The 22,488-nt window shown below is 43.3% G+C and overlaps 1 protein-coding gene across 4 annotated transcripts in view; it reads left to right on the plus strand.

Annotated features, from left to right (window-relative positions):
• Positions 1-20,943, plus strand: part of mgll (monoglyceride lipase) — a 126,878-nt gene extending 105,935 nt beyond the window's left edge. For all 4 annotated transcript variants that reach the window (XM_085781419.1, XM_085781421.1, XM_085781422.1 and 1 more), the window contains 6 exons: positions 8,538-8,644; positions 10,681-10,817; positions 17,160-17,270; positions 17,507-17,596; positions 19,017-19,232; positions 20,744-20,943. In XM_085781419.1, coding sequence (XP_085637545.1) covers positions 8,538-8,644; positions 10,681-10,817; positions 17,160-17,270; positions 17,507-17,596; positions 19,017-19,232; positions 20,744-20,875 — 793 coding nt within the window. In that variant the 3' untranslated portion in view covers positions 20,876-20,943. The remainder of the gene's footprint in view (positions 1-8,537; positions 8,645-10,680; positions 10,818-17,159; positions 17,271-17,506; positions 17,597-19,016; positions 19,233-20,743) is intronic.
• The last annotated feature ends 1,545 nt before the right edge of the window (positions 20,944-22,488 follow it).

The following is a 22,488-nucleotide window of genomic DNA, read 5'->3' on the forward strand; positions in this document are numbered from 1 at the left end:
ATAAGAACATATGATATATAGCCTATACGATTACCTAAGTAGGCTACATATTTTAATTTATTAGATCCATTCACAGTCAGGAGTAGAGCTGCACAATTAATCACAATCAACATCATAATACATCCAAGGTCAATGTCCAAATCACAGAAGCTGCATTTTTTTCTTGATGGTCGTGAAATGTGTCACAACATTGGTGTAGCTACATTGTTAGCCACCTTAGGTCAAGTCAGTTTTATCAATATAGCACCAATGCACAACAGTCATTATTTTAAGGCATTTTACAAAAAGCCACGTAAGTGCTGCGTTGCTATGGAGATGAAAAATATTCACAAGATGTAAAGGGACATGTAAGTTTGGTATAAGACCCAACAAAACACATGAATTTTATATTTTTAAAGTGAAAATGAAGCCAAAATGACTGGAATCTGAATGTATGTCCATATAATCACAATATGATGCTTAACACATGTGGTGCAGCTCTATTCAGATCAAATTCAGACCCACGGACTGGACTGGAGAATATGAGTGGAGTCTGTGAAGTTGTTTTTCCTTTTCATGTTGAAATCCCTCCAGACTCAGGCTGGTGAATATGTGTTGCACACATGTATGCTCACACTTGTTCACTCTGCTTCTGCCTGATGAACAACACCAGTTCATCTGATCCCGAATCAGCCAGCGCTCCCTCCGACTGACGGAGGTGATGTCTCTATTGTCTCAGTCTGAAGCAGCCGATCACTGACCAGCTGAGTTCGCAGCGATGGGGTCTCAGTGGGCGGAGCCTCTGACTGACATAGCTGTCACTCAGCCATGAAGTGCATGGTGAGAGAACGGAAAGACTGAGACGTGACAGGGATCACACAACATCTGGAGCCAGATGTTAGCGACCAGAGATGGAGCAGAACGCGATGCTGCTCCACTATGGCAAATATCACCATAGCGATTATTTAACACCATTACTCATTTACCGTGAAACAGCTGCATTTATAAAAACCAAAAAGAAATAAACATAAGTAAATAAACAGCATCTAGGTGCTACAAGGCAACGGGGCATGCTCGCGACAGAATGAATGATTTACTTATTGTATCATCTTGTTTTAATTATTGTTGGAAGCCACAGTCATGGTGAAATAAACTGAGATCTGTGTTCGCACCATGCTCACTGCGTCAACCAGGAGCTCACAGCTGTGAATGGGGAACAGCAGTAAACCAGTAAACCAGTGTAAATGGTTCCTGGTTCCTCTGGTTTGTGTCTGTATTGAGCAGTGAGAGCTGAATGAGTGGGGGCTGAAAATAGCTGCAGCTCTGTAACAGTTTCAGGTTGACTTATATAAGAGCCAGTGAGTGGAGGCCGGTGGCTGAGCAGGATGCTGCAGCTACAGCAGCGCAGCAGCAAGCAGAGGGGGGTCGTGGGTTTGAGGCTCAGTTCAGGGTCTGTGGCCAGAAACTGCAGTCACATTTACACTGTGAATGTGAGTAGATCCACACTGAGACGTGCACAGTCAAACCAAGACTTGTGAAAACCTGCAGCTCCTGCAGACTCAGCTGTGGTCGGTTTACTGCAGCTTTTACAGGGAAACAACATCCATCACACCGTGGGACGGGGATCTGAGGTCTGATGTTTAACTGAAAGCAGAGCTGAACATCCCTGAGTGGATTTCAGATCAGCCTGTTTCTGAGACTCTATTCAACACACACACTTCCTGTTTCAACACAACGTTTAGTGTTTCACAATAAAAGCCCTCACAGCTGCACCCGCTCACTGCACTCAGATCAGGAATGAAACACAGTGTGGGAAAGTCTCTTAACTTTCATTTGTGTGATGAGAGCAAGTTCATATCAGCAGCTCTGATGACAGAGGAGGGTCAGGGTATTGATAATGATGATGAGGATGAGGATGATGAGGATGATGATGGAGTGGTTGGTTGTCGTGGTGTTTGGTCTGTGCAGTAGAATCAGATGAAAAAATAGCAGCTTCTTCTCTGTTCTCCTCATAAATTACCCATCCGCCACCCTGCTCTATTTAGTTACCTTTCCTCTTGATATTCAGTCTGGCATGTGAATGATAAACTAAGCAGGTGAGTTAAACTGTAGCCACACAGTGTTTCACCTGCCCTCATGTTGAAATAACAGGAACAGTTTAATAATGTCAGCAAGGCCGATGTGTAAACTTAGAGTGACATTTATACTGACAAATACTGAAATGCACTGACACATGACACACACGGTTAAATACTGACACACTGACATATAGTGACACACTCAGAGTATCACAGCTGTGATAGTGATGTCTGTTGTGAGTTTGTTCTCGTCGGATGTTTAAGCTGTTTGGACTCTTGAGTTTCTTGGACCCATCACTTCCTCTGCTGCACCGTGGCTGCCGATTGGATGTTACTGTCAAGTGCCTGTATCCGCAAAACCTAAAGGAAATACAAAAATTTGCCTTAATATATTAGTCAAATATCATATGTTTAGGTTTTCAGACATCTCACTGACTTTAACTAAAATGTTTGTTAGATGAATGGTTGAGTATAAGATGGGGTCAAAGGTCAGTGGGTCTTAAAAAGAAGAGGTTGAACTGATAATGCTGTTACGTAATGCAGATGTTAGGCTCTGACTGTGGCCTGGGGCTGCGCAGCCTCCCCCCTGTTGTTCTCTCAGCTACATCATGTTGTTGCACCAGATCTACAAGCAGAGGTAAGGCCAGGGTAACCCAGAGAAGATTAAAATACATGCCTGTGGTTCTGCTGGTTGCATTAGTGTATTTTGGGCCTTTTTACTTGCAAATCTTTTATTGTACTTATTTGCATTAACTATGAGTTCATGAGCTCTGTTTGACTTCACTGCTCTGCTGGACTGTGTGCCATGTCTTAGTGTATGTATGTGTGTTGAGTTTTTGAAAAGAACTGATCTGTAGAGATTTTCTCCTTGAAAATGATTAAAATATTATAACGATGCATTTCTCCAATGGACTCAGGATGTCAGGAGGGAGAGATGAGCCACTGGAGATGCTTTAATGTCTGGCCGTGAAGCGATTGAGGGAAAACCTATAGAGCCTTTACCAGCCAAAATCCAGCTCGACCTGACCCATTAATGGCCACTAATCAGATAACGACTTTTTCCCGCTCCAAAGTATCGTTATTCTATCAGCCTTTAGAAATCCACTATCGGTTGACCTCACCTAAAAAGCCTTTTCGCTGGAATCAGGAAGTAGGTGAAGGGTGCGAGGGAGGAGGGGGCTGGCCTCATCAATGATTGACAGCTCTTCCAACTGGGTCTTGAACCCTCATGGAGACCTGCGTTCCAGCAAGCACTGCACAGCCGGCATGTCTACATAGAGGACATGTCACTGATCTTTGTTATGACGCACACACACACACACACACTGCTGCTGTTAGTCGCCCTGTGTTACAGTCGTTGCCTTTGTCTTTTACCTTGTAAGTTATTTTAGTCCATAAAGTCTTATGGCCACATGTATTTCCATAGAGAGTAGATGTTTCCAGCGGCAGTCACTTACTGCCATTTAATATGAGGAGTCAGTTTTCAATTTTCATTCCATTGAGATTGATATTGACCATCAGGTTATTCTATATAATTATTATGATTTACATTCATTTGATTCCTGCTGCTCTGCACATGTATTAAAGCAGAAGTAAGTGATATATTTGTGTTAATATAAGTCTTAAATAGTTATATCTTCCGACAGCAATCACTTACATAGAGTGTTTGGTCTGAAACACGGGTCTCTCTGTCACTCTGCTCTGCTCTGAGCCGAGGAGAAAACATTTATCGTATCCTACAGTTTTTATCCAATGAGGAGAGAGAACGGCATGCAGGGCTGTGTGTGCAGCCAAGGAACGCCGTGAATGTGGCGACGTAGGGACGAGGACTGTTATGGTGCGTTCAAGGAAACTCGTATTTTTCCGACCGTGAAGTTGTACCAGTTCGATCTGGTACGAGTTCACCGGTCGGAAGTTACGAGTGGCCGTTATAGTGACTTTCACCGGTAAAACAGGTCGGAAAAACACGAGTGGGTTGCCTGGAACGCTACAAAGTCGTAAGTTGTGACTTGAAGCTGTAATTTACGATTTCAAAAGCCTGCCTGGAACGCAGCATTAGCGAAAACGACCGGACCACTTACTTCTGCTTTAAGTATGAGGATGGATTTAATGTGATTCATGATGTCTTTCAGAAAAGATAATGTTTCAATGGTGAAGAGATAAATACAGTTATAATAAAATATAACTGTGTAGATTCAGCAGTTACCAGTGGAGCCATTAGAAGAGTCTTGACATAAACCCTCTCTGCACAGTTTTATACTATCTGCTTCATGCAGCGCTCTACAAGCTGTTTCGAATGATTCAAGAACTTTGCATGTCCCTCAGGTAGTTAACATGTCATGTAAATCAATAGGGCTGCACTGTATTATTGAGCTTCACACTTTGTTTGTTGCCCTGAAGTTAAAACATAAGGACACAAGAGTAAACTGTTTAAACTAGCCTGAAGCTCTTTTCATATTCATATTCTCTGGAGTGTAAACCTCCTGCTGCTGTCTGCCTCCACACACTCATTTCCTGCCTTTTGTCTGTCATACGAACACACGCACACACACACACACACACACACACACACACACACACGCACACACACACTCCCTCTCTCTCTCTCTCTTCCTCAGTTCTGGCTCTGTCACACTTCCTCACTCTCTCTCAGGCTCCATCTTGTTTTCTGTCACTTATTGGTCTCCATGTTGTTTTGCTCCTCTTGTGGGAGAGAATTCACAGTCTGACACAGCAGTGGCTTGGACGAACATCCATGCTTCATCTCAGGGTGTTATAATACTCAGCAGGTTTAGCAGTAGGGTTAGCAGCTCCAGTTCTAAGCTTGGAGATGGATGATGAGAGCTGGAGACCAGTGATCACCTGTGTTACTGCAGAGGCCTGGATAAGAGACAGTTTGCGTAGTTACATATGTCAGTAGCAGAGCTTGTTAGAGCTCACTTTACTCAAAATATGTGTTTGTACTGTTGACTGGTCTTTAAGGCTCACTTTTGAAAATGGAGGATGTAGGACATGGAGACACGAAGATCAAAGGAACAACAGCTTCCTCCACGTTGGACTCTTGGTGCCTCGTCTCCTCTGTCTCAGTTTGACTCCGGTCTCTTGTCCTCTAATCTGTGCTTCTATATTTCTATACTGAACACTCTCACCCATAACTACACGTCCACTGAGGGTGTGTTTACCAGCGCTTATGTGGTCACCCACCCACATACATGTATGGTCACACACACACACACACCCCTAATTTAGCACCACATCCTTTGGGAGGCTTTTCATAGAGAGCTCAGCAATTTGTGGTCATTTCTCCTATAGACCCACTTACACACACACATGCATACGCGCACAGACACAAACACTCACTCACTAACTCACACACAGTCTAAGTCCATTAATCAGATTAACAGAGGAGTTCTGTCTCATCCTCTTTCTCCTCTCAAGTCTGGACACTACACAGTGATTACAGTATGTGAGGTTTATATGAGGCTGCACCAGTCAACACTGATCAATACAGCTTCACATTTAAAATACTGAACTAGGAACAGTACTGACCCGGCCGACTCTCACTGATCTTAGCATAGTTTTTTTTTTCTAACATCGTGTTGGCAGCTACAGCTCATTAACAACACTGACTGTGCTGCTGTGTGTCTGATGGGATCACATGACCGGCTAGCGCATTAGCAAACGTTGTAATCAAAAGCTAATGAGGCTCTGCGGCCCCAGAGGTTACATCGCATATGTCTTCATGAGAGAAAACAAACTTCCTGCTTCATAGAAACACTGGAGAGAGTTATTTTTTTCACTTGCATGGATTATGTCTGTTAACCTGTGATCCAGGTGAAGCTGTGAAAAGTGATAGGAAACTCAGACTTTCTTGTCCCGTGTGGATGTTGTTGTTGTGTCGGTGTGGTGATGATTCACGTCACAGTCTGAGCGGTGAGAGTCTGAACCACCTTCATCAGTCAGTCAGCAGCTTTAAGAGGATCAGAGTGTGGCTTTGTTTGAGCCTGTGTCTCTTTAGAGAAGCTCAGAGCTCATTGTTTTAGTAAGGCTGAGAGAGGCCATGTTGGTCCACCACTGACAGTGTGGGAGACCAGAGGGTATGTAGTTCCCACAGAGACCAGAGACATTGCAAACAATGATAATCAATACACCTGCAACCAGGCAGGCACTAATCAATAAACCTGTAAATATGTAATATGCTATTTATATGTCCACAAGTATGTCTGAGCGATCAGATCTCTGAATGTGTATTGAGTGCGACAGGTGTCAACACCAGTATGTCGCAGCCTGTTGTGTTGCTGCTGAATGGACCAAGAGTGTGAATGAACTCAGACATCTATGGAGACCGATGAAATGATTCAGAGATTAGCTCTGAGAGAAATTGAACGCTAACTGTCAGGAGGGTCTGACTTTACTTCTCTGCTGTCAACACATATTTAACTTCATTAGATTGTATCTTTCTACTAAGAGAGAGAGAGAGAGCGAGAGGACATATCCAAGCAGGGAGGTGTAGAGAACAGAGGACATCTCATCACTTTACAGTCGACTCCACTATGAACCCAGATTAGCCCCATTAAACCCCCCTCCCACCCCTAGCCTCTGTGTGACAGAACATCATGTCCTCACAAAGACACTCATTCACTCACACACACACACACACACACACGCGCACACACACACACACACACACACACACACACACACACACACACACACACACACACACACACAGAACCAACAAGTGCAGAGGAAGTCTCAGCCTGGGGGCTGGGGGGTGTTGAGGCCTCTGAAGGGAGGAGAGAGCAGTGTGATTTACTAATGAAGCCTGATGAAAAGACGCTCCATTAACGGACAGTTCCAGGCAAATTCAACCTGGGGCTATAGTTTCCTAACATTTTAGGTCTAAAAGAATGAATTTGAAATTTTTCTTTTCAATCGCTCCTCTTCTACATCTCTTGACGGCTCGGAGGCACAACGTTTTCGTTGCAGTAAGAGTAAATCTGGCCATTGTTTATTCTACCTGTAAAGATACTGAGCGCATCAACTTGACTCTCGCGCAAGACTTTGTATTGCAGCTCCGTTTACAAACATGTCGACTTTCTTGAAGTGAACAAACCCCTCAGTGTATGTTTGAATAGCCCTCTGACGTTGTCTGTCAAAAAGTAATTGCGGTTTTGTGGGATCTAAATAGCCTAAACAGCCTAAGATCCATCCGCTCCCATTATGCGCTGCTGTGACGATGCGGGGACAGACAGAACGACTGCATAACAGGAGCAATTGAAGAGAAAACCTTCAGGTTCCTTCTTTTGGACCTAAAATATTAGGAAACTATAGCCCCAGGTTGAATTTGCCTGGAATTGTCCTTTAATATCAGCTTCACGAACATGAAACACATGGAGGTTCCTGTTGATGAGTCAGTTGAAGTATGTTGCATCAGTAAACTGTTTGGCCTCAGCGTATCAGTTTGTTTCTTTTAGTTATAAACCACTTTTAGTCTGAGTCAGTGATCCAGCTGCTGTTTGGTTATTGTTGCTGTATCTCACTCAGTCTCAGTCTGAATCTTTGTTTGAATAAACACATTGAGGGAGTGAGGTGGCTGGAGCTGTTCTCTGTGTATTCATGGGTCACACCTGGTTTTACTGGATTCCTTCAGTCAGGGGGTGGAGGTGGCGAGACGGAGAGATGGACAGATGAGTGATGTCGCTCATAACACTGTTTCATCATCATGCTGTTATCTCCATCTCACACATCAAGACACACGTAGTACAGAATGTACAGTGTGTATATATTCATACTAGTGGAGCAGCGCTTAGCACCCACGCCTCTCAGCAAGAAGGTTCTGGGCTCAATTCCCGGTCTAGGTGGAGTTAGCATGTTCTCCCTGTGTCTAGGTGGGTTCTGTCTGGGTCCTCTAGTTTCCTCCCACAGGTTGAGAGTGTGTGCGTTGTTCATCTCTACATGTCAGCCCTGAGATATTCAAATTCAAATTCAGAGGACTTTATTTTAACGTTAAGAACTTCATCTGTAGAGAGCGACAGTGCATTTAATCAAAATAAATACAAATAGAAATGTTAAAATGTTGAAAATACAAAAACAAATGTTACAAGAGAGAAAGACACACACACACACACTTACTGTAGTCCAAGCATACACAAACCAGGTCAGATCAGCTGTTCAATAATCTGATAGATGAAGGTACAAAACTAGTCATAGCTCTCTCGGTTGGATAGACTGCCAACCTGTATCCACCTTGTATGGATAAGTGGTACAGACATTGGTTGGATGTTCAGCAGGAATGAGCAAACTTCTGTGTCGGTCTGTGAGTTGTTTCACTGAAACAGCTCAGGACTTCATCAGCTGATCGAGAAAATGTGACAGCCCCATACACAGAAACGCAAACACAAGCTGTTTATAGAGAGTAGAGTCTGTGTGTATGAATAGACTCGGATAAACTTCACAGCCTCTCTCTTTCTCTCTCAGGGCTCTGGTGTTCGTGGCCCATGGAGCTGGAGAGCACAGTGGACCGTACGATGAAGTCGCTCAGAGACTGAAGGAGCTGTCACTGCTGGTGTTTGCACACGACCACCGTGAGTCACACACACACACATACACACACACAAACTGCACATTACTACATACATGCATTGACATTTACGTGGCAGGCAGGTGATGGTCCTGTGGTTTGTTATTGTCAAGTCAGTGTCACACAGAGGTCCAGTTCCTGTCATCACAGAATCATTTTACATCAAACTGGTTGTGTAACTTGTGGGTTTGCTTCTTTCACTTCCTGTTTGTAAACAGAATAATAACATTGCTCAGATCTGAGTTAATGACCTCTTATCTCTGAGCTAACTGCTGGTCTCAGACCTGTCGACTCTGTAGGAAAATGAACTGATGATGTTTATAAAAGCTACAAACATGTGACTAAGAACAGAGGAAGAGGAATTAACTGAGGGGACACAAACTGAAGCTGGACACTAATCAGAGACTGTGTCTTTGTACTGTACTGGTGTGAGGTCATGTGACTGCTGCAACAGAGAGAGAGAGAGAGTCAGCCAGCTGTATATGGAAACATTCAGAGGTGACAGTGAATGAAAGGACAGGATGAAAGTTTTCACTCACAGCAGCTCACAATGTTAATGGAAAATACTGCGGGCACACACACACACACACACACACACAGAGCCTGTGTGCAGACTGTAGGCCTCTCTGCTCTTTACCAGTCCATATTATTTATGTGAATCATTTGTGTGTGTGAATGTCCCATAGCAGGCCAGACACTTCATTATCAGGCAGTGGTGAAATATTTTACTTGAGTGTAACAAGACACAAGCATGAAGCTCCTGCACATACACACAGTGAATAACAAGTTTTATATTTAACTAGATAAATTCAGGCTCCAGAGCGATGATTGGTTGAGCTGCTGTGACTGGATCAGCTTTTATTTACCCAGAGTCTGTGTGAAGCAATGACATGTTTTTATTACTATCACACCAACACATTATGAAATATCTTCATTTGAAACAATGAAATTAACATGTTATCACATTAAAATCTTAAAGCTTTCATTCAGTACTGAGACAGTCAGCCACTTAAAGAGACAATGAGGAGTTTTGGAAAGCGAAGTGTTTTCACACTACATTTCCCATGAGCCTCCGCGCGCACGGTGAAATTCTTGGACCGGCGCAAGATGGACGAAAGCAAAAAGAATGTTTTCAAATCAAGAATGAATAATGACTCCATAGGTGTTTTTAAATGTCACCTTCAGGAAATGTCAGTGGGACGAACTTATTGATCAGTTCATCAACAAATAATCAAGTGATCAATGTTACTGAATGTTACTCTGTTTTCTCACTGTTACAAGGTCGTGACTCTATCGCCACTAAAATCAGTTATGCATCATTTTCTAGTGTGTGTGTGTGTGTGTGTGTGTGTGTGTGTGTGCGTGTGTGTGATAACGGTGGAGTGTGTTGTAATTGAGCCTATGTGGGAGGGGCTCTTCATTAGTCCCCTCTGTTGTGATTGGTTATTGATCTCCACACTGTGCTGATCTCATCAGTATTGAATGGACACAGAGAAAATGCTGCATTCACACACACACACACACACACACACACACACACACACTTGGTGTGTGAATATTGGTACAGTGGTCGCTGTGGCAACCAGCCTCACCTCTCAGCCACTGCTGCTGAGAGCTGGAGGGAAATGTTTGTGTGTGTGAATATGACGTGTGAATGCACACATACATATTCATATATGTTTCCTCTTCCATCTGTCAGTCACATCTCTGTCCCCTCCTCTTCCTCTCGTCTTCTCAGTCATCTCACTTTTCACTCCACTTCCCTCTTCACTCGTCCTCTTCTCTCTCCGTCATCAGTTTTCAGTTTAATTTATTTGACAAGGGACAATGTACATTAATAAAACATTGTAAAAAACAAATGTAAATGCACCCGATCATGTCTCTCCTCTTCCTCACACTCATCCAGACTATACATACGCATACATACTTTACTTTTCACCCTCTCACAAAACACACACACACACTCATCATATTGCTTTCATCCTTGTGTTTCTTTAACCGTTAATTGTTTTGTTGTTTTGTTGTTTGTTACCCCCTCAGTGGGTCATGGTCAGAGTGAAGGCGACAGGATGAACATCAAAGATTTTCAACTTTACATTAGAGATTCTCTGCAGCACATCGATCTGATGAGGTCACGTCACCCCGACCTGCCTGTCTTCATCGTGGGCCACTCTATGGTAGGATCATTTACTTCATTCTCCTCAGGGGATCATAAAGTGTGTGTGTGTGTGTGTGTGTGTGTGTGTGTGTGTGTGTGTGTGTGTGTTATTCTCGCTCTTCTCTGGTTTGTCTGTTTTGTTTGGTGTGATATTACATAACACTCTGAGTTCCTGGTACAATGAGCCACACACACACACACACACATGCTTTGTGCTTAGATTAAAGCAGAAGTAAGCGATATTTTTGTGTTAATATAGGTCTTAAATAGTTATATCTTCCCACAGCAATCACTTACATAGAGTGTTTGGACTGAAACACGGGTCTCTCAGTCCCTCTGCTCTGCTCTGAGCCAAAGAGAAAACATTTATCGTATCCTACAAGTTTTATCCAACGAGGAGAGAGAACGGCATGCAGGGCTGTGTGTGTGCAGCCCAGAGCGATTGATATAACATCGCTCTGGTGCAGCCAAGGGATGCGCCTGAATGTGGTGACGTAGGGACGAGGACCAATAGATCCATGACGAGGGCGGGGGCTGCTAACTCCGTCGGCTGACAAGACGTTATGGTGCGTTCAAGGCAACCCGTAACTCGTGTTTTTCCGACCTGTGAAGTCGTACCAGTTCAATCTGGTACGAGTTCACGGGTCGGAAGTTACGAGTGGCCGTTATAGTGACTTTCACAGGTAAAACAGGTCGGAAAAACACGAGTGGGTTGCCTGGAACGCTACAAAGTCGTAAGTTGTGACTTGAAGCTGTAATTTACGGTTTCAAAAGCCAGCCTGGAACGCAGCATTAGCCAAAATGACCGGATCGCTTACTTCTGCTTTAATCAGCAGAGCAAGAATAATCAAGCAGGTTAGGAACACCTGAGCACTATGCTCTTACTGTAGTTTGATTGGCAGCAGGTTCACTGTGATGGACAAACTGTCTTCAGCTCAAATAGCTTCTGCCTTTGACCCAGTGACATAGATCAAGCTCCAGTCTGGGGTTCATCGACCTCAAGGACGACAAGTCAGAGGAGCAGACGTGTTCTCATGTCCTCTTACAGTAACATGTTCCAGTAGACGTGTTTTCCAGCTCACTGTTTGACTGTTTTGTTAAGTAAAGAAGATTTTATCTAACTGTGTCATTGACACAGTTTGAGTTTAACACAGAATGTACAACAAGTATATTTCATAAATGACTAATTTCCCATGAGCCTCTCTGTCGCCACCTCAGGGTTTGTGTGTGTGTGTTGTGTAAATGTGTCACAGTCTGACAGTGTCATCAGACAAACCTACAGGAACAGGACCTTACTGAATGACTGGTGTATTCAGCTCCTCACACTCTCACTGTGCACTAAGACACACACTGATTTTAAGAAAGCAGTGAGGAGTTAAATAACAAATGATCACTATGTGTTTAAATTAGTGTGCCAACCTCTGACCCATTACCCCTTACCTTACCCCTGACCTCTGACCTCTGTGGAGGATCAAGCTGCTCAGATTTTGTATTAATGTTTTCATGTCGAGGTCACACACCTCGACACCACAGATTCACTGTTACAGTGAGAAACACTGAACAAACAGCTTTTACCTGTCACAGCTGTCAATCAGCAGCCATGTTGGACTCAACAGGAAACAGATTCATAACAGATTTGACCTGATGGAAACAAGATCTTCATAGTTTAATAATGTAAATATAAAACAGTGTGTGCACAGTTTAGGATTAGAGCGATCATCTCATGCCAAAAACATGAATGTTGTAGAGACTATTCAGTGTTTAACATAAAGGTTTTTTAACCGTGTGTTAGTATGCTGTTGATAATATTGACAGGATTTTCTGCACCTTTTTACTGTGTCTGTTACAGTAAAACACTGCACTGCCCTCAGCCCACCACGTCTCCTCTGTCACTCGTCCTGTCACAGGCTTTAAACAGCTCCTCCTGAAGTGTCTGTGCTGTGTGTATGTGGGGACTTAGGCTGCGTTCACAACCAGCACAATTCAGTGTAAATCTCACTGAATCAGATGTAGGCATTTCCCCCTTCTCTTTCCTACACAGTTCGTGTCCCACCCTCCATTTGTTTTGCTTTAGGCCTCACCCCCTCCTCCTCTTCCTATGAAATTCAGTCCAAAGTAAATGTTGTGTTTCTCAGCATCCTGTGAGTATACGCAGGGCGGAGCCTCAGGGACAATGTGAACCACCTGTGGATCCACAGGAAGTGAGGATGTCCTGAGGAGGCGGAACTTCAGTCGTCTCACTGTCTCGTCTAGTTTCCTCCGATTCGTCTCTGCTGAGGTGGAGTCAGAGATGTCAAAGCTTCATCACTGTCTCTGTTTGGGTCATCCTCAGTGCCAGAGTTTATGTAACAGTTATCGCTCATGATGTCCTCCCGACAGAGTAACATTGTCCTCTGGGGTCAAAATGACCCCAACTGTTTGATTGCTAAAAAGCACAAAACATAACATTATCACACAAATTTATGTTTAATCTTTTTATTCAACTTCAGACCAACCTATTAATACTATTTTCACACTTTTTTTGTAATTCATACCTCATTTATATGAAATAATACCTATTTTTTGAGTTTCACAAAACAGAAAATCTGAATAATTTCAAATATAGTAAAGATCAAAGGAAAATAAATTGATGGATTAACAGACACTAGTGATAGCCTATGCTGTGATAAGGCTTTAGAATAGTAGCCATGGCTTATTATACCACGGTTAACAACCAATCAGATCGCCGGATTTCCCCTTTCCGTTTTACAATATTTCATATAAATGAGGTATGAATTACAAAAAAAGTATGAAATTAGTATTAATAGGTTGGTCTGAAGTTGAATAAAAAGATGAAACATAAATTTGTGTGACAATGTTATGTTTTGTGCTTTTTTTTAGTAACACCTTTTTTAGTAACACCCTTTGTCCTCTGGGGTCATTTTGACCATTTTGACCCCAGAGGACAAAATTCAATAAAACACCCATAATTCAACCAAATGACTTCAAATTTATTTTATTTGTTAATACCATAGTATTGAACAACCTCCGTTAATTTCAGGCCGTTTGATGAAAAAACAAGCAAATTATGAAGGAAATAATTTTCGTTTGGGGTCAAAATGACCCCAAGTAACTTCTTTCCTGAAAGAAAAAATAAATATTTGCAGCCAGCCTTGTGTCTATTAACAATAGAGTCAGTGTCAGAACAGGACGTTTACAGTTCTTTCCCGTCCCTACAGGGAATAGCAAATATCTCAAAGCAGGTCAGTGAAGTAAACAGGCTTCTTGTATAATCAACAGCAGTGAAGTGTGAAGTGTGTGCCAGATTCAAAGTGCTTTTTCGTCGCCATCTCTTTACCTGCACTGGTGTCTTTCTTTGAGCAGTGATTGGTTGGACATTGAATGTCAGTCATTGCAGTCTATGTGAGCGGTGGATGACCTTCTTTGTCTCTTTTCAATCATGCAACCTGCTCACACCGGGGACACTGCGGTTGTTGCGCTGCATTTTCACATGAAGAGAGGCCCCGCAGTGCAACATGAAGCCCTATGCACAGTGCAAATTCTGCATTTATGGAGGGGCAGGCCCAAAAAGTGCTGTTTTTTCAATTCTCATTTTTATATTTTTATGAATCAGTGAAATTTCTATTGTGACGTTCACTGACTTCACGTCATCACTGACTGAACGAAACCTGAATCCAGTTGACATGAAGAGCAAACTGTCAGAGCTGCAGCCATCTTGTCTTCAGGTCATTTGTCCCCTCATCAGTGATGAGGGGACCTCAACTGAACTTCACTCACTTGGAGAACTGAGTAGATTGAAGTGCCTAAAGGCCAAAGGTCAAGGTCAATGTGAGTTAACACAGGTCTTACCTGTTACTGAACAAACAAGAAATAACTGAAACTAGCTGATGTGGCGGAGGGATACATCCATAAGAGGAGACTCCTCAGTGATGCGACCACAGTCTGGTTCTTATCACATTAATGTATGTACAGATGTTTTCATGATGACGACTGTTCGGTTCATATAATGTGAGAGATTCTCCTCAGGCTTCAGTCACTGTGAACAACAGGAGCATTCATCCACTTCAAGGGCCTCTCTGTTCATACTGTGTGTGTGTGTGTGTGTGTGTGTGTGTGTGTGTGTGTGTGTGTGTGTGTGTGTGTGTGTGTGTGTGCGTGCGTGCGTGCGTGTGTGTGTGTGTGTGTGTGTGTGTGTGTGTGTGTGAGCGTGTGTTCTCTTGTGTCTTTAGAAAGTGAAATTTTCTGGTGGGAAGTTTTTTGTCTCCTGCAGCCTCATGAATATTCAACCACTGTCAAAGAAACTTACACAAAGTTGAGGCCAATTAGGAGTTTGTGTGAGTGTGTGTATTACTGAAGATCGTTGCTCCTCCAGTCAGAGGAGGCGTGGCTTTGTGCCGCCATCGGCTGCAGCTCCATTCTGAGCTGTGTGTGTGTGTGTGTTCACTGTTCAATGCAGCAGCAGCAGAACGGGGTGGAAACTCTCTCAGTCTAAACAAAGAACAGTTTGTTTCATGTTGGTCTCGACCTTTGAGTTGTTTCCCACTGATGCAGGTTCAGAACCTCTCACACACTTAACTGACCTTCACCCACTCTCTCTCTCCCATTCTCTCTCCTTCTCTCTCTCTTACACTCACTTGCTCTTTCTATCATTCATTTTTTTAATTCTGGTTGATTCTCTGTTGTCTCCTCTCACTGCTTCAACCCCTGCAGAGAATCAAACTAATTTGACCCGATTTGACCTTTGACCTTGTTTTTGGTATTGCCACAGTTCTGTGACTGTAGCAGCAGAGACTCAGAGCTGCAGCTTCACCAAGGCCATAGTCACTCAGCTTCACAGAACAGATCACAGTTCTCAGCAACAGATCCCGACCTAATTTGACCCTGAATCACCAGATTCAGTGTGAATCAGCTCAGTTCTACTGACAGACAAACACCATGATAATTGCAAACATAAGTTGGAGCCGTCAAGTGATGCTGTGGTAGCGTGACAGCAGAAACAGATCTTGGCACAGTTTCTCATGTGGATCTGTTGAGATCAGTTTGTGGAGAAACACGTTGTTTTATTCTCAGTCACTTTAAACCAGAATCTGATTCATGCGGTCACATCACATCACAAGATGTTTTTTTGGACATTTCTGCCTTAAATTGACAGAACAGTCGAAAGAGACAGGAAAGGGACTCGGGGGATGACACGCAGTACAGATCAGCACAGTCGGGAATCGATCAGGCGATAACGGCATTGGGCCTTGCCAACATCTGACGTGTTCACACGATTGATGTCAAATTATCTATTTATACTATACTTACTACACATGAATGAAATGGTGCATGAGTTCATTGCTCAAAGTGTTTTATTGAGATGTTTTATTGTTGTTTATTGTTTTGTATAAATGATATGCCACCACGTCGATCTGGGCCCCATTTCAGGAAGCAGGCTCAACAAACTCTGAGTTATAGGCTACTTTTAAAAAGCTGCTGTCGGTGAAGTGGCGAAAAATAAACATAAAATCTGCTCCAATGATAATGAATTACAGCCTATCCACGATGTGTGGTGAAACAGCTCTATCTTTCATAGAGATAATAAATCCTCCAACAGGCTCTACTGTAATGATCCGCTCTTCAACAGCCTTTAAAGGTACAATATGTAAGAAATCTAAAGCAACTGGCCGTAAAATCCTCCTAATATGTCACAGAGACTCAGGAATAATGTTCATATAACATGATGAACTCACCAACAACAATAGCACAGCCAGAGTATTCGCATTAAAAATCTTTTTTTGCAGACTGCAAACCATGTTTATGTTTTGAATTTACGTGTTGGCATGTTGCGCCACCTAGCCCTCTCTCCCAGTCACGGCGGCGTCAGTGGCATTTCAGTCTGCTTCCACTGAGCTGCCGCTACGGCTGGGAGAAAAAACGAGATCGCTGTGTTTTGAATTTGACTGCAGTAACCGTTTTTGGCCACATTCTTACATATGGCACCTTTAAATAAGTTTCACTTCCACGTCGTCCACGACTTCATTCACTAAATGACACGATGTCTCTGCTTCTTGCTCCACGCTCAGCGGGCATCAACCTCAGGTTGAGATGGATCAAACCTGCTTCACAGCACATGTTGCCATAGCGACTTACTCAGCACAAGTTTCCCTCATTTCAGGCTGGTAACATACTTCCACTTAGAGTTTCCACTAATCCCACTTTCTGAAACAGGGCCCAGAACTCTGACCCTGGCCTCCACATGATGTTCACATGACTTAACTGTGACCTTAGCATGATGTTAACATGTGATGTGGCACCTTTTGAGAATCTCAACTCTCAAACATGAGACATGGTTCTCCTTTTTCTCTCCTCCTTCCTGCAGGGTGGCGCCATCTCCATCCTGACGGCCTGTGAGAGGCCCAGCGAGTTTACTGGAGTGGTTCTGATCGCACCCATGGTCCAGATGAATCCAGACTCTGCCACACCCTTCAAGGTCTCACATCATCACTTCACTCACTCACTCCTCTCTCTCTGTCCGCTGTGTAACATTCATTCACATTGGCACCTGTATGAGCAGCACCTGATCACAGTGTGTGACCACACTTCAGACGTGTTTTTATAATAATAATAATAATAATAACAACAACAATAATAATAATATTCACAATAATAATAATAATGTTAATATTATTGCTAATGCAGGCAGGTTAACACACTGTGTTTCTTCAGGTTTTCCTGGCAAAGCTTCTGAACCACATGTTACCAAGTCTCAGTCTGGGCTCCATCGAGTCCAAGTGGGTTTCACGGGACAAGACCCAGGTGAGGGATGTGTGTGTGTGTGTGTGTGTGTGTGTTGAGCTGCATTGTTGTCTGTGATTGTGTCTGTAGAAAAAAATAGAATTGACAAGGTCTCAAGGGGAAATCTGAATGCGCCAACTTTTGTTGAACTGTCCACGATGAAAGTTGCTCCATAGATACTTTGAACATTTTCTACCCTCAAGTGTTTTGTTGTCTGGCCAAGTGGGTGTGGATGTGTGTGTGTGTGTGTGTGTGTGCATGTCTGTGTGGGATTCTTAGTAATTATATAAACAGGTGCATATAGTTTGTGTTGGGCAGTATCATGTTTATGTTGGATACATATTTCTGGTTTAACCCTCAGTTGAACCCCATAGGACACACACACACACACACACAGTCAGGACTGTGCTCCATTGTATCTGTGAACATGTTGTAGTAATAAACTGTAAGAACAAGATCTCACTTCCTGCCTCTGTCAGTGGGGTCACAATAAAGAAACAGAAGAAGAATAAAGTCACTCCCTGCTCAGAGATAGAGACCATTCTGACTGCTTCTCATAACTGATGTTTCTTAACATTAAAGTTGTCAGTGTTATTCAGTTTTCTAATGACTGTGAGCGAGTGGAGAAGGTGGAATCATAGAATTATAAATATATGTTAATTATTTGGAGAATGATATATTGTGATAGTCACAATAATCAAATGTTTCATGATATAAATCATAAGCAAACATAGCACGAACACAATAAACAGAAAATACCTGTCATCATCAACTGTCCAGAGTGACACACAACAGGGAACCTTTAGTTCAGCAACAATAACGTGACTAAATAAAGAAACAACCACATTTAGACTCTATTATATTGTCATAACAGCTGGTAACCAGGGGATTGGTTCAAAACGTTTAAGGCCTTTCCTGGAAACTGCTTTAGTTGAAGGCAATCAAGAGTGGGGGCGGAGGGAGGTGGTGTCTCTGAGTTGACAGCGACATCACAGACAAAATGTGACAAGTGACGATCTGTGTGTGTGTGTGTGTGTGTGTGTGTGTGTGTGTGTGTGTGTGTGTGTGTGTGTGTGTGTGTGTGTGTGTGAGTGGGCATGGTTTCTGACTCTGGTGGTTTTCCCAGGATTTCTCTCTCCTCCTCTTTGCTGTGGTCTCTTCCATATTTGGATTCAACTTTAAGATTCACTGAGTTTGTTAGACAGAACAACCAACCACAGACATCCAGGCCACCGTACAGCTGTACAGCTGTCTGCTGTGTAAATGAACAGTGGTTGCTATGGTAACATGAGGAGCAAGATGAGGAATGTATGTGGGATGATGAGCTATTTAAGCAAAGTTTTGTTTACTTAGTGTAAATCAAACAAAGTTGCAGGAGAATCATCAGCTACAGCGTTTTATTTTACCCATAATGCCTCTGTCCCCATGCTGTCCCGCCCAGGTGGAGGCTTATGACAACGATGGGCTGAACTTCCACGGTGGGATGCGGGTGTCGTTCGGGATGCAGCTAATGGGTGCCGCTGCTCGCATCGAGAGGGAGATCGCATCCATCAGCTGGCCCTTCCTGCTGCTGCACGGAGACGCCGACAAGCTCTGTGACATCAGAGGCTCCAAGATGATGTTTGAGAACGCCGCCAGCCCCGACAAGAGGCTCAAGGTGTGTAGAGAGAAAGACTCACCTGAGCTACGGTGGCCCAACGGGATGAATCGGCTGCAGCTGGAGAGAACATGAACAATGCAGTCTGACACATGAGCTGCACAACACACACAAATACACATTAGGCAACAAAAATACACACACAAACAAGTTTTTTTCAGGGGACACTACAAAGCGTCAGTCCGGGATCAGATTGTTCAATGCTTCCTGCTGCTTCACTGTTGAAGTTAGGAAGATGGAAGTGTTCATCAGTCTGGTATCTCTCAGGTATCAGCCTGTTGATGATGTTTGCTGACGTTGTTTGTGTTTTCTCTGTTAACAGTTGCAGAACTTTGACCTTCAGGGCCACCGTAGAAAACGTCAGATTTTTTTTCTTAGAGTTTACTTGGCGAGCAGAGTGAGACTGGCCCGGTGCACAGCTGGTCCCTCAGTTCAGGTCTGGCCCACATCTGGTGTGACTGAAAGTTAGGAGATTTTCTGTGAGTGTGAATTAGTTGGAGTTGTGGAAGCAGTAACTGACAATCACACCTCATGTGGGCCAGATGTGAGACAGGTTTGAGCCTGGTATCAAACAGCTGCTTCACTCTGAACATGTTTCTTTCAGTGTGAAGCTGTTTGTTGCTTCAGTTTGAGATGTTGACGCAGTGATCCAGTCAGACCCAGTATAACAGTCAACAGATGTTTGTCTCATCTGTCTCCAGGGAGATCATGAATAACACACTGTAAACTCTTCCCCCTCTGAAGAGGGATGTGAGTGTGTGAAGAAGGAAGTAATGTCACATGGTTCGTCACATGAGCAGTGAAGAGAACAAACGACAGAAGTGAAAAGTGAGAAGAGCGTCGGCCATGATTCCTCTGATCCTAACACCAACATGAGACTGTTATCTGGTCTCAGCAGAGAGTGAGGAGTCTGTCAGTTGATATATTGATCAGTCTGTTGATCAGTGGATTTGTCTGTTTCTTGTCCCTTAGTTTAAACAAGTGAAGCAGCTGCTGTTTATTCACCAGTCTGAATCATTGTAATCATCATGTTTTATTTTGAGAATACGCTTGATTTTCACATCTGAACTGATGTTAAAAATTGGGAGAAACAGTTTCTACTGATAGAGAAGAGATTGCCCCTGCACAACTCAGATAAAACTCCACATTGGTGCAGGTGGTGTCAGGAACAAAAAACAGTTTCTACTGATGTTTAACATTATAATCCTCTGAACACACATGCCAGACCATTCGTCCAGACTGTTACACCACGCGCACCTGCTGTTTTTAGTAACGACTTCATAGAGATGAGTTCTCACAGTATCTCATGTGACTTCAGAAGAAAAACAAACATGAGAACTGGCAGAGAGCATCCGGCTTCATCAGTAAAATAATCGTATTGACACACTCGAGGATTATTTGGGAAAATAAATATTTGGACGCTCTGTTCTCCTGCCTGTGTAAACCATTAACCACTAACCGCTACCGCTCCGTTGATGCACGAGTGTAACCTCATCTCTGTCTCCTGTCAGGTGTACGAGGGCGGGTACCACGCCCTCCACCACGACCTGCCGGAGGTGGCCGAGTCCGTGCTGAAGGAGGTGACGGGCTGGATCACAGAGCGACTGCCTCCCCCGACATCACCCCCACAGAAAGAGCCATAGACTCATAACCAGATCAACTGAGTCTGTGAGACACAACAATTACACAGCTACTACGCGGTAGTGTGAGGAGGAGGAGGAGGAGGAGGAGGAGGAGGAGCAGAGAGACTGACATCACTGTTTACTAACCCCAACCCCTCTTTGCATCCGTCAATCAGAGTTAGATTGGATGATGGGGTCAGACACTCAGCAGCTGTTTCCCTTCAACACTTATAATCATCTGTTCATTAATTAGATCACATCATCATTGTTATTATCTGAGCTCGTTCAAACAGCTGAGGTCAAAGTGCAGTAATTATACGTGTGCTCCTCCACATGCAGGACACAGTTGTGATTTTTATGTAATATGTTACTGATCTCCCCCATCCTCCACACATAGGCATAAGAGGTCAGGGGTCAGGGGTCAGTGCAGGTTGAAGCGGCTCCTCACGCTGATTCACAGGCAGCTCATATTTCAGTCAGAGCGTCTCTGTTCTGTACTGTTACCAACCTAAAACCAGCCTGAGATGTAAGATCTTTATTTGAAATTTTCAAGTTGTTTTACAGATGAAGTAAATTTTGAGACTAATCACAACAAAATATTTAATACAAAGTGATATTTTATCTATTTTCCTCTTCTCTATCACCTCCATTTACTTACTCTCAGCCCAAATAGTAATAAAAGCTGTTTTTTTTTACTTAACAAAAACATTAAGAACCAAAACAAAAACACAGATAACACAGTCATCATTTGGAAGCTCAATAAGACATTAAAGGATTAAAAATAGGAAACAAACAAAACACAGATTACTACATCACCGCAGTCACAACCAGCCTCTGCTTGATTTAATTCTCCGTCATATTTCTACATGATTTTAACATCATGATTTATTTGATAACCTCCGTCCACTGTAACTCTTTATATTTCCTTAATGTCCCTGAACTGCACTCAGCACTCTGCGGGAAAGTGACCAGGTGAAGCAGCTTTGTCTCCCTCTCTGCAGGTGGCGTTCAGAGGCAGAGCACAAAGGGTCAGAGGGCCAAAAGGTCTCTCCTCTCTGTGACCTCTGACCCTTAAAGGTCACTGTTGACTAGACTGCTCACAGTGATGAAAGTAAGGCAGCAGAATGAGCCCAGCAGGAGGGGACACAGTCGACCAATCTCTTTATTTAGCCACAGTAACGTGACGTTTCTACTGATGATGTCACACTGGAACCAGAGCAAAACGGGCAACGCCCCCAAATCACTGAGGGCAGCGCCCCCACACCTAAGCAATGTCCAGTCTCTTGTCCACATGGTTCACATCAGATAACCAGGTTTGAATCAGAGACAGGTGTGGAGCAGAGATACTGACCGAAGTTCAGCTCAACATGTTTCACCTTAATGAGCTCAGCATCACAGCATGTCTGTGTTTGAAACTATGGTGGCCCAGAAACTCAAAGCTGAAGAAAACACACATAAACAGACTTAACAAACACTCACAGCACGACAAGAGAGATCCAGGGGACACAAAGAGTTTTTTATACGCACATCACAGTTTTTTTAGGTGCAGGGTATATACTGTATATAAATGCCATAGAAAAATTGTGTGTGCAAATAAAGTAGTATGGTAATCCTTTTATGGCTACCAGTGTGCT

Source organism: Trachurus japonicus, chromosome 7 (genome assembly GCF_045865225.1).
Source record: "Trachurus japonicus isolate A0001 chromosome 7, Traja_1.0".
Classification (NCBI taxonomy): Eukaryota; Metazoa; Chordata; class Actinopteri; order Carangiformes; family Carangidae; genus Trachurus; species Trachurus japonicus.